Below are 13,396 nucleotides of genomic sequence, written 5' to 3'. Positions count from 1 at the left end.
GACGGCTTTTTTCGGCGGAAAACTATTCTCACGGAGTCATCAATGTCTGCTGAAGATTTTGCGTAAACTCTGTCGTTCTGATTGTTAACAGTCGCTTCAATTGTGAAGAGGTTTTCATCAGAAAAAACGATCTCTCGCTCTGCCGTGCCAGCCTCCAGTTCTCCAAGAAGAAGCTTTGCTCTTTCAAGTCTCTTGTGCTTTTGGGCAGGTGTGAGGTACTGTCTCTTTCTCATCTTGTAGGGGGAAAACTGGAGATCGTTTTTTACGATGGTTCTCATCGAGGTCACGCTCACATTCATGTCTTTAGCCATTTGTCTTGCAGATCTCTTCGGGTTCCTCCTTACCCTCTCTCGGACAGCTTTAATCACCTTCTTTGTTCGAGCAGTGCGAGGTCTTCCACTCCTAGGACGGTCTTCAGATGTACCAAGTTCCTTAAATCTGTTCACAACATGGTACACGGTGGATTTAGCCACTTTCAAGAGCTTAATAATCTCTGAGTTTATCCTTCCCGCGCAATGAAGCTGAATTATGGCCTCTCATTTGCTCATTTTTCTGAAAGTTTAAACAAAATTATTTTAATATTTTTGTTGAAAATAATTAGATCAATAGTTAGACTAAATACTTACTTTATTCGAAAAGAGAAAAAGTGATTTTAACAATATTTAATTTTAAAACTAAAAATGGTCCAAGGACTTTCTGTTCACCCTGTACATATATATAAATATATATGCATGTATACATATATATAAATATATATACATATACATATATATACACATATACACACATATATATATATATATATATATATATATATATATCATACTGCGAAGCAGTCTGTGAATGATTAAAATATGCTTCATTTCTTGGATTGAGCATATTGGTGAGTGAAATAACAAACTATAGTGTTTAAATGCAATGCTCTTCGTATCAACGAATGAAGCTTCCGGTGTTTGATAATGTGACGTCACCTACATAAGTACCAGTCAAATGGCCTCGAGGTTATAAATACCAACCGTTATCTAGATGGTTGAGTTTCGATCCATGATTGAAGCGGGTGCTTGTTTGGCCGCATTGACTAGATGTAAAACAATCTGCCTTTGGATGATGATCTATACGTATGGTAGTTTGCTTAATTCTTTCCTACAAAATGCCTGGGTAATGAATAATGAATGTTTTCAATGCAGTAGAGGCCGGAACAATGAAAGAACAGACAACAACAAAAAAAAATCACAAATAAGTAGAAACAATATATGCGATATTTGGCATTAATATAAATTGTGTGTGTATATGTGTGTATATGTGTGTATATATGTGTGTGTATATGTGTGTATGTGCATATATATGTGTGGGTGTATATATATGTGTGTGTATGTGGGTGTGTATATATATATATATGTATATATATATGTGTGTGTATGTATATATGTATATATATGTCTGTGTGTATGTGTGTGTATGTATATATGTATATATATGTCTGTGTGTATGTGAGTGTGTATATATATGTATATATATATGTGTGTGTATATATATGTGTGTATATATACTATACATATATATATACTATATATATATATATAGTAATTTATAAAATATATATGGCGATATACATATATATTTTATAAATTACTAACTATCTCTACCTACGTATTGAGCACTTTTGAAGTAAATACTTAAAGTTTACGCATAAATCTATACTTTCGTATATTAAATTTATGTGAATAAATGAAGTAGTTATATATATATATATATATATATATATATATATATATATATATATATATATATATATAAGGGGGTAGTCACCAACAATGTGTATTTTTAACATTATTTTATTATTCCGTGTCTTGGTTTTTCATTGAGAATTATGTTTAGATCATTGTAATAATGTTTTTAAATCATTGAAATCGTTTTTAACGCGTTTCAGACGTTCTGTGAAGCGTCCTCGTCAGAAAGTATTTTCAAATGTGTTGGAGATGTAAAAATAGCATTTTCGTAGTTCATTTGAAGTGTATCCAAGGGGTGGAAGCGTGTAAGTGTCTACTATTCATTGGAATGTTCAATTTTTATTACTCTTTTATTGGGCTGTGTCGAGGCCGCCGACCTCGGTTGTGGTCACTCCTGTTTTGTGTTTCTCTTTCTCACTCTGTCTTTCTGCTTGTGTTTTTTTTCTTTTCCTTTAGGGTAGTGTGTGTGTGTGTGTTTTCTTTTATTGGTTTGAGAATGTATGTACTGTTTTATAGTATTATGAGTTTATTTGCTTCCCTCGGAAGGTGACTATGATCCAAGGTCGTTACTAATGTGTATGTGTGAGGGGGGTGGCGGAGAACCAGCTCTTCTGAAATAAGGGTTGGGGTGCTTTCATTCTATTTTGATATTTATGTTTTGGATTCTTGGACTTTAGTATTGTGATTTTTCGTTTCAGTCTTTTCGGGTATTCTTTATATTATGTTTGTTTAGATAGAGGGATGTATTTAAAAATATGCATAGGGGATTTTTTTTTTAATGTTTCTATTTATTTGTCTCCCCCATGTGGGTATGGCCAGACCCAGGATCGGTTCCTAGTGTGGGGAAGATCTTGTTCCAAGGAACACCGCAGGGTGTTGGCAGAGAAAACTCTTTATTGGTGGCCAGTGTGAAAACTCCTAGTAGGTAATAATAATAGAATGTTGACCCTCCCCCTTTTATATCCCATATTCGGCCATAGTTTCTTCACGAAAACATTGGTGCTAATTCGTTCAATACATTGTGAGTCTACATATGTTTGTTGTGGTAGTAGTAGTAGTAGTAGTAGTAGTAGTAGTAGTAGTAGTAGTAGTAGTAGTAGTAGTTCTACTACTACTACTACTATATCATGGATGCTTCCTGATAAATGTGCTATTCTTGTTCAGTTGTTTTGGAACCTATGTTTGACCAATTAGGCCTTCGTTTGAAATAATAATGTTAAATGATGTTCCAGGAAGATGAATAGGCAGATTCATTTCCTTTCTTATTTTTTTTTCATCTGTATTATTAAAGAAATTATTATTTTGTTGCGTCTGTAATTTGAAATCATTTTCAGAATCCAAATTACAAGGATTATTTTCGTTAGAGAATATTTCCAAGTTGAGTCATCTATCAGAAGTTGGAAATAAAGCGTTTTCTGTTTTAATTTCTGGTTTTGTGAGTATGCCCTTCACCAAAGTTCCATTCCTTAAATTAACCTGATTTGTCATAGTCAAGACTCGTGTTCTTGGATTTTTAAATAAATTGCTCAACGTAATCGTTGTTGGAATGTAAAAAAAAAATGACATTTCTCTTATAAAGATGCGTCCAGTTAAAAAGTTGGATGGAAAATCTGATTGAAAAACAAAAAATTATAACGCTTTCTTATGATAATAGACATTACATTAAACAATGTCATAACACAAATAACGTTTTATTATTACGATAATAGACGCAACATCAAAAAATGTCATAACACTAATAACCTTTTATTATGATAATAGACATAACATTAAACAATATAAAAACTGTAATAACATTTTATTATGATAATAAACATAACATCAAACAATGTCATAACACTAATAAAGTTTTATTCTTATGACAATAGCCATAACATAAAACAGTGTCATAGCACTAATAACGTTTTATTATTATGATAATAGACGTAACATCTAACAATGTCATAACACTAATAACGTTATTATGATGATAAACCTAACATTAAACAATGCCATAACACTAATAATGTTTTGTTGTTATGATATAGACATAACATTAAACGATATCATAAGACTAATAACGTTGTGGTATTAAACATAGTATTAAACAATGCCATAACACTAATAAGGCTTTAGTCACTACGATAATAGACATAACATTAAATAATGTCATAAGACTAATAAACGTTTGTTATTATGATGATAGAGATAACATTAACAATGTCATAACACAAATAAGGTTTTGTTAGGATCATACACATAACATTACAAATGTCATAACACTAATAACATTTCATTAGAGTTCATATATATGAACATTTGCCACCAAACGTGGTTAAAACATGGGTCATTGTTTGACTTGAAACTGATTCAATTCTAGAATATAGATGTCAAAAGTTAAGATTACGTAAAAAGTAAACTTCACGCTTCTGGCCTTTATTACAGTTCTATCGCAGAGACTCATTACTTGTCATATACTGTACCCAATGAAATCCCGCATTTTTTTATGATCTTGACCTTTGACTCTTAAACGTTGGGTCACGGTCGAAATTTTTGCGTAAATTCAACTTCCGACATTTTCCCAAATTTAATGTATGGATCTGACTCTTTTTGTTAACAGTAACGGCTATGCAAAATGTCTGCATAATTAGGAAAGTACTTTGAGCGTTATCACTATTTCAAAGTCATAACTTTGCGAATAATTAATGCAATATGAAGAAGTGCGACCCAGATAAGATTTTGACTCATTCTTATGTTGTCAGGCCATCGTATGCTGTCTCACATTTTACTTATGTTCTTGGTGGTAATAGTATTTATCATTAGTAAGAAAACTAATTTCATTGCTTAAAACGCTTCCATTAATTGCTTTTAGAAAAAACCTGCCTTTATAAAAAGTTATTTTTTTATGTTTTCGAGAATAATAAAACACATTTTATTAGATTATTTCTTTTAGTTGTCTATATTGAGGTAAAACTATTTCTTTATCATTGTTGTTATATTTTAGTTGTCTATATTGTGGTAAAACTATTTCTTTATCATTGTTATTATATTCATATAACGTTAGCTATGTGTATATATTTCTATATTTCTATGAATAGCATTATCCCTAAAATAATTAACTGGTCATTAAAAATTTTGCAACAAAACTGCTAGTCGTAACTTTGGGTAATGTGAGCTGTATTTAGTTTAATACAAATAAGTAATTTGCATGGACAGATTAAGAGTTTGGTTCCATTGTTAACATGGCGACTATTGGAAAAATAATACCGATCCGGGCAATATAATTTCTTGGGGACAATTAATTGAATTGCATTATCGTCTAAACAACACGCTGCGACGATCAACAAAGAGAATTGACGAATCAGAATGAAATATTACTTTCAAAAGAGGAAATTTTTGAGTTACAAAAAAAACAGATAGACTGATTTTACTTTATATACTATATTAGCAAAAACAGTTGGTTAAGTGATTTTGCTTTTTAACCTTCGAGATAGAGGAGACATGTTGTTTTATGGGCGTAGGAAAATTATAATTTTGTAGAGTTAATTTGGAAAACGAAGAGAAATCGTCGATGCTCTTTAATTAAGTCTATCTCACATTTTTTTATAGGCGTCTGAGACAAATGGACCTTTTCTGTACTCCTCAATTCCATTTGGTCCCATGGTGTTATTACGTAGTGCCACCCCTTGCCATTCTTCCCCTGATTATTTCAGTTCCTGTTCCTGTCTTTTTTTATTTTTTTATTTTTTTTATTTTATTTTATTTTTTTTTTTTTGCTTTCCACTTTCCCACTTCCTCTACTGTCCCGTTTCTGAAACTAGTTAATTTAAATTCGGCTTCTCTCTCTCTCTCTCTCTCTCTCTCTCTCTCTCTCTCTCTCTCTCTCTCTCTCTCTCTCTCTCTCTCTTCCTTTCCTATCACTCCCTCCCACTTCCTACTCGCCTGTGTGCATGTCTACAAGTTATACTAAGGATCGTATGATTGTCATGCTTTAAATCATTTCCTACTTACTAATTTCTTGGTGTGCTTTACAATCTCATTTCAATGAAAAAAAGGCGTCCAATTATTAAGAGAGTGTTGTAACTTGCTTGAAACATTGTAATTATATAGAACTAGAAAAAGCCCGTCCCAGGATATCTAAAATTAATTCCTCAAAGAGAACAGTTTGGCACCAATTTTATGACCACTTATAAAGATTAAAATTACCATCTAATAATGGGTTAAATTAGTTTGATTGAAGCATTGTTTAATGTGCATGTAAGAAAAAATTTAATTTTGTAGAAGGCAGAACAATGCAAAGGTATGGCGGATACACTAAAACTGATGGAACTGAATATATAATGGTGGAACTATCTACAGAGTTTCACTTCTATTGATCTAATCCATGTGTATATGTATAACCATGCATTTATACATGTTTTTATATACAATATTTTACATATAGGATGTTCTTACTTGCGTCAGACGGTCAGATGGAGTTCATGATGCTATATTTCGGGATGTCTTCCCTTCCTCAGGCGTGTGTTCAACTTCAAAACTATGTTTAGAATCCTTATTTAATTCCGAATCCAAATTCATTACAGGATTCTGATTCTAGAAAATGTTTATAATTTAAGGCTTAAGGAGTCATAATGTAGAGAATTTAAATTCAGGGAATTTTTATTGGTTTGTGTCTAATAAGTAGGGCTGTGACAACAGCATATTCTATTCATTGCTTTTACTTATATCCGACACAGACACAATTAATCAACAGAGAGCCACATCACTCTACATAAAAACATATGAGATATCAATGGATATATACCTGAGAGTTAAAACAAGGACAAGAATATGCTGTTGTCCTAGCCCTACTGATGAGTAATGAATCATATTGAATGCAAATTTGAAATATTTAAATTTTAAATGGGATGATGTGCTCATATGCACACTAAAACACTGTTAAAATGCATGATAGAAACTGAGATTTTTGGAATATTTATTAATTGATATCTTACACTGTTTGTCAAAATTTCGCACCAATTGAGATAACTTAAATTTAACGAAGGAATTTTCCTTTATTTTCACGCTTTTTATAAAAAATTAAATTAAACTAAATATAGTTCACATTTGTACCGCTTATACCTAAGAACTGTGTTCTAAAGCTCATAATGATAGGTTAATCAATTTAGTAACGAATTTTCTACATACAAATATATGTACATATATAACTTTACAAAGATAGAGATAACTGAACTACTAATGACCCGTTGGGTCACGACCACCATTACTATTTGTTCCACACTGATTTCATTCGAAAACTTATTTTTGTGGATAACTCAAAGCTAATCTCTTTACTTCTATGTAATCCTTATAAACAGTATAGAAGTGAAGCAACCTGTAATTTTGTTATCTAATTTACGTGCATGTTTACGACATGTACGAACAATCTATGTAAATTAGATTTAAAAAAAATCATTTTCCCCCCCAAAATCCCCCCCCCCGGTAAATATTAATATATATTAGAAGGTGGTTGAAAATAAACATGGATTAAGAGAAGGCAATAGAACACATAGGTAGATAAAGGAGAAATTGTGTCATTTGTTTAGCTAATTAGAAATTATGGGTAATTATAACTATTAAGATACGAAAAAAAAAATTCAAAGGTAACTGCACCCCAAGACTAAAGCTTATTTAAATGTTTATTTTGTTTTATTGAAGTTTATAGGAAAATAGACTTAGGAAAGCTGATGTTGATTAACTTACATTCCATGTACAGGGTGGTCAAAAAGTCAGGTAACATTTTAAAGAAAAACGATATTAGCAATACACGTATATTTAAGTACCATACATTGAAATATAAAATGAAACAAACATGAAATATGTTTATTTTGTTAGTTGTCGTCCATTTCTCTCTATCAATCGCTGGAAGCGATTAACCACTGATTGTGTAACACGTGTAATAATGTCAGCTGATATCCGCGCAATCTCCTCTTCAATAAATAACTTTAAAGACGCTATTGTATCAGGCTTCTTGCCATAAACGCTATCCTTTACATAGCCCCAAAGCCAGAAATCAGGAGGGGTAGTTTATATATTACACTCAAATATTTAAACAAATAATATTAAACGAATAGAGATTATAATGGATCATATTGTTTTTTCTACCTTTAACATGTTACCTGACTTTTTGACCACCCCGTAGATATTTAGGCTAAATGTTGTCACAATGCGTTTGCGGCCGTTTACACGCCAAACTGTTTATAACCTTTGACGGTGTAGTGTGACGTCATTTCAGGATGTTTAGTCGCACAAAACTTTGACGGTTTTCTATACTATTACCCGTTAACTTTACCAGCTCGCTATCGGTTCGCAAAGTTTGAGAATTCAAAAACTTGAAATATTAATTAAAAATAATTAAAGTTTCAGTGGTCAGTTTGTTGTAGACACAAAACAAAATCTTTCTCGTGTTTATATATATATATATATATATATATATATATATATATATATATATATATATGCGTCGGGCTCCTTCAGTCTTTGACAGACTATAGATAACTACGAAGGGGTGCCTGCGCTTTAAGTTTTTGTGGCAGGAGGTGCGCAGTCTCTAACCACACCTCTCCCGAGTTGACATTATTAAATACTAGTGGCAAGTGAAGTGTATGTACAGGAGGACTGAAAACAAATGCCAAAACAGGCAGAGAGCACATACAGCGCCTAGAATTCGCAAATTGTCACCTATATGATACTAACCAGGCTCAACTTCAGTGATCTGACAAGAATCGGTGTGTCAACGCGGTTATACCATATATATATAAAGGGGAAAAATTTCAATAAAATTAATAAAAAAAAACAAATTAATAAAAGAAAAACAAGATATATATATATATATATATATATATATATATATATATATATATATATATATATATATATCTTGTTTTTCTTTTATTAATTTTATTGAATTTTTCCCCTTTTCCCTTGTACATACTTGTGAATTATTCCATGGATTTCAGCCTTTGGATTATTTTGGAACATCTTCCTATTACGGGATTTCCTTGGATTTTACTTGTGCAAATGGAAATTCAATTAACTTTCTTGAAGTTATATTTTTGGATTTTACCGTCATTGGATTATTTATCTTTCACCAGACTATCCATTCATGTGTAATCACCTTTTTCTTCACCATATTCCCTCTGCTTCACTTTTTTGTTATCAAGTAAAATCTTTGACTTGTTGTTTCATCAAATACTTTTGTATGCAAAATCCGATCCTGCATTTTGCTAATTCCTATCCTCTGATGAGAAGGAAAGTATTTCTTCGAAACTCCGCGGATTAAGGACTATCCGCTAATCAAGTGTTTCCTTTTCAGATTAAATATATTTTAACTCTTTTTCAAAGTGTTTTTTAATATGTTTTATTAAATGTTTGCTCCTATATATATATATATATATATATATATATATATATATATATATATATATATATATATATATATATATATACTAGCAAAAGTACCCGTTGTTGACTGGGTTCAAAAACAGCCTACAGAAAATGGACTCTGGTTAATGAAAGTATGATAGGCTATGAAAAGGAAGGATTGTAAAGAGATAGCTTCGAATTTGGGGGCATCAAAACCAAAGCAAAATATGATGAAAATAAAATAAATAAAATAGATAAACCCTATAATTTATTATACCATGCCTGTTCACACTGAAACACTTATCTCAATATTCTGTGGATCTATATTAAAAAAACTTGTTAAACTTTTGGACATATTTCTATTCTATGGAGGTCAGGCGCGAATGAACACCCCATAATTTTATTATACCATATTTCTTCAAACTGAATCATAATTATCAAAGTATACTTACGCAGATAGATATGAAAAGTCTTTATAAAAGTTTGTGCCTATTTCCATTGTATGGAGGCCAGGCGTGAACGCAGACCCCACAATTTTATTATACCATCCCTATTTAAGTTAAAACATACTTATCAAAGTATTATTATGTACATCTATTTCAAAAACACTTATAAACGTTTTTTTTTCTTTTTTTAATTTTTCATTTCCATACTTTGTGAACCAGGCGCGTACGGAGACCCCACAATTTTAATGAATCATCATTATGCCAGATCAAACATACCCATCCCTGTGTCTCGATACATCTTCTATCGTTATATGTGATCAGTTTTTTATAACAGTCGACCATATAGGAGCCTATTCGTGACCAGACAGACACACAGAGGTTCAGCTTTATAATATATATATATATATATATATATATATATATATATATATATATATATATATATATATATATATATATATATATATATATATGCTAACAGGCCGAGCGGCATTGGCCGGTCGTAAAATACGCTTAAATAAGATATTTTGATTAATGTAGATTTTGTATTTATTATTATATTATATTGGACCCAATATATAGTAATGTTTAAAAAGTTAAAAAAAAAAAAAAAAATGACTGCGCCACCACCGAGAATCGAAACTAAAAGGTATAGCTTACGATTTACTTTTTCCTTTGATGTAAATGCCTCAGCAATGAAGACGTGTTTGCTGCAAGGTTAAAAAGATGAACCAATAGCTATTAAGTTACGCATGCATATTCATAATGCCGTCGTTCGACCTTCACCTGCCAAATTTCATTTCTTTAATTTTCACACTTTTGAAAATCAAGCTGGTCCCGCTAGAGAACAGAACATTTGAAAACAAATGCTAAATATTTCTACAGGAAATAAAATAGCATCACCAACCAGTATTATTTGTTACATTAAAATTAAATGATCAATTATTTAAAAACAAGTAAAAAAAAGTTAATAACAAATATTACATAATAAAATGCCATTTTTCAAAACCAATATGCAAATTAGTTTATCTTCGAACTGATATCGAATATACGTAAGTACTATATTTAAAAAAAAGCGGTATATTTATTATATGAATTTGAATTAACTTTAAATAGTGTGTTCTGACTTTACTGTTAGAGCGTTTTTTTTTTTCATTTGGATATCGGAAATAAGCCTTAAGGAAACACACTTTGATTAGCTCATAGATAATTGGGTTAGATTATGTCACAATGAGTTCACGATCATTTACTGTCCATAACCTTCGACGGTGTAGTGCAACGGTATTTTCGGCTGTTTATTCGCACGAACCTTTCAGATGTTCAATTTTGTGTTTTTATTGTAGTTTTGAACAAGAAGATTCCATTTGATAATGATTTGTTTCTGTTGTGTTTTGCAGGCCAGATTACAACGACTGAAAATAAACTCAACAGAGAGTACAAAGACCTGCATACCTTGACGGTAAGTAAGATTATTCTTGCCAGTTTTGAATAATTATGGTCAAATTAAAAACACTAGAGTTAAGGTCAGGGTATTGAAGGATTAAATTGCAAAACCAAACTCGTTCATTATTTTTCTTTTTTTTTTAGTTTCGAATTTTTTTTAGATGAGGATTGATAATTTGCATTAGTTGTATTATTCGAACTACTGTTCTCGTTTTGGGCGTTATTCTCGCAACGTTTTGGTCAATGTAACCTCCGACCTTCTTCATGTGAGTCTTGTCGCACTCTGGAATCTGTACCAAATTTCGAACGGGACATTTTATTTAACCCGCGAAGGTAACTTGCTCTACTTCCGTCAGCCATGACAGAGTAGAATTCTTTAATAATTTTTAATTGTATTCTTAGTATCGCCCGTATTGCAGATTGAACCTTCAACGCTTAGAATTACTTACTACTTATATCTATTGCACCACTGGTCCTAACGGTATTTTGTACAGATTCCGGATTTCGATGTAAAGATTTTCGAGTCCGACAAGACAAGATGGAGTACTGTTGCCACATTTGGGTTAGTGCATCTACCGCTAGTCTCTTTCTCTTAGGAAGAGTCCAAAGAAGAGTCTCCAATCTAATAGGTTTGCATTGTCAACTAAGATTCAACCCCTGTTCCATCTCCGCAGTGTTGCATCTCTGTGCTTATTTTACAAGTATTTTTAATGAAATGTGCTTTGATGAATTCGTTGCACTAGATTCCCCCTCGACATCCATACTTCCGACAAACCCGCTTAGCAACAAAATCACACTCCTTCACCGTAGAGATCCGTAAATGCCGGAAAGCCTTCTACTCTAAGAGTTTCTTCCCTCAGACCGTTAGACTTTGGAATTCCCTTCCTGCTACTTGCTTCTCTGACTATACTGACATGCAAAAGTTTGAATGTAACGTGCTCATCTCACCTAAACATAGTCCGAAATAGAAGCCTTTTCCGTAAAAGTGGCGATCTGTTTAGTTTGAGGTGAACGTGATTTAATTAAAGAATACGCCAAGTGGCTAGTTCAATCTAAACGAAATGTATAAACGAAGTTAAAATACGTGTAAGGATGCTTATGGAGAATATAAGAAATTAATGTTAACGAGCAAAAAGATACTGTTGATCAAATATAGCTAATGCATTACGTTAAATTAAGATTACATTAATGTACATTAAAGGAAGTTGTGGTTTTCGGAAAATATGTTTGCTTCATTTTTAATTCAGTGCACAAATCCGGCGTTAGTACGATTAGTCTTTTGAATTGTAATTTGTTTTATTTTTCTGCAGGTATTTTTTCTCCAAATTCTTTATATTATATTTTCTTGATTCCAATTTTTTATTGACGAATACGGAGTATCGTCCCATTTTTATATGGCGTCCATATAAAAATGATTCCGATCAGGTTCAAGTAATTTTTAAAGAAATTGAATCGAATTAAAATTTATCGCTCTTAAAATCATTCTGTAACGATTAAGCAAACGAATTGACGAAACCAAATCGAATATTGATTTTATCAGAATGAATAAAGCTATCAGAGGTTAAAATCGAAAAAGAAACTAACTTTACTTTGTGTATTATATTTAATAGATTTTGGTGTCTTTGTTTTGGCTTCGTTTCGTTCTTTCAGTTCGATAACGTGATTCCAATTTTTGACAAACCCGTCCGGGCACCTACAGATCCGTTATTCGGACATGGCACCGATACTGCCGACCATCAATACGTAAAAATAGAAAACTCCGCTCCCAATAAGATGTATTATTTAGTTTTAATCTTCTTATTTTAGTCTTCCATATTTTATTTTTGTTTAGTTTTATGTATTTTCCGTGTGGCTACGTAGTGGATCGAAACGAGAAGAAGAGTTCAATAGCAAAGTGATTTGTTCTTACACTGATTGATCGACGGTACAGGCAATCGTTAGCTAGTATCTTCCATCGAGTGAAATCGATGATGCAACGATGTACGACTTTGCTCAACGTACATGATCGCAAAATCGTTTCTTTAGGTCATCGCGTGTAAATGTTCAATCAATTGAGTCTTCTTCGATCTTCAGATTACATCTTAATGATATACACGTTGTCGACATTGGAAAATGAAAATACATTTAATTCAGTCGAAGCGAAATGAAAGTTTCTTGTGTGTGTGCGTGTGTGCGTGTGTGTATATGTGTGTGTGTATATGTGTGTGTGTGTGTGTGTGTGTGTGTGTGGCAATGAAGCTACACAGAATATTCTGCGTTTCATTCTCGTTAATGGCTTAACGAATTCGCACGAGATTGAAACGTGGAATATTCTATGTAGTTTAATTGCCATATATATTTTCATAACTTGCTACCTAGCTCTACCTATATATTGAGCACTGTTGAAGTAAATAC

At 32.0% G+C, this 13,396-nt stretch overlaps 1 protein-coding gene across 14 annotated transcripts in view; it reads left to right on the top strand.

The window, feature by feature from the left end:
- Positions 1–13,396, top strand: part of LOC145257798 (protocadherin Fat 1-like) — a 954,816-nt gene that overhangs the window by 717,547 nt on the left and 223,873 nt on the right. For all 14 annotated transcript variants that reach the window (XR_013864025.1, XR_013864024.1, XR_013864023.1 and 11 more), the window contains one exon: positions 10,957–11,018. Coding sequence is in view for 10 of the 14 variants with exons in the window: in XM_080115697.1 (XP_079971823.1) it covers positions 10,957–11,018 (62 nt within the window). In the remaining 4 variants the exon portion in view is untranslated. The remainder of the gene's footprint in view (positions 1–10,956; positions 11,019–13,396) is intronic.

This window comes from Euprymna scolopes, chromosome 3 (genome assembly GCF_053919585.1).
Source record: "Euprymna scolopes isolate OS-2025 chromosome 3, ASM5391958v1, whole genome shotgun sequence".
NCBI lineage: Eukaryota > Metazoa > Mollusca > Cephalopoda > Sepiida > Sepiolidae > Euprymna > Euprymna scolopes.
This window is presented reverse-complemented; position numbering and strand designations above follow the sequence as displayed.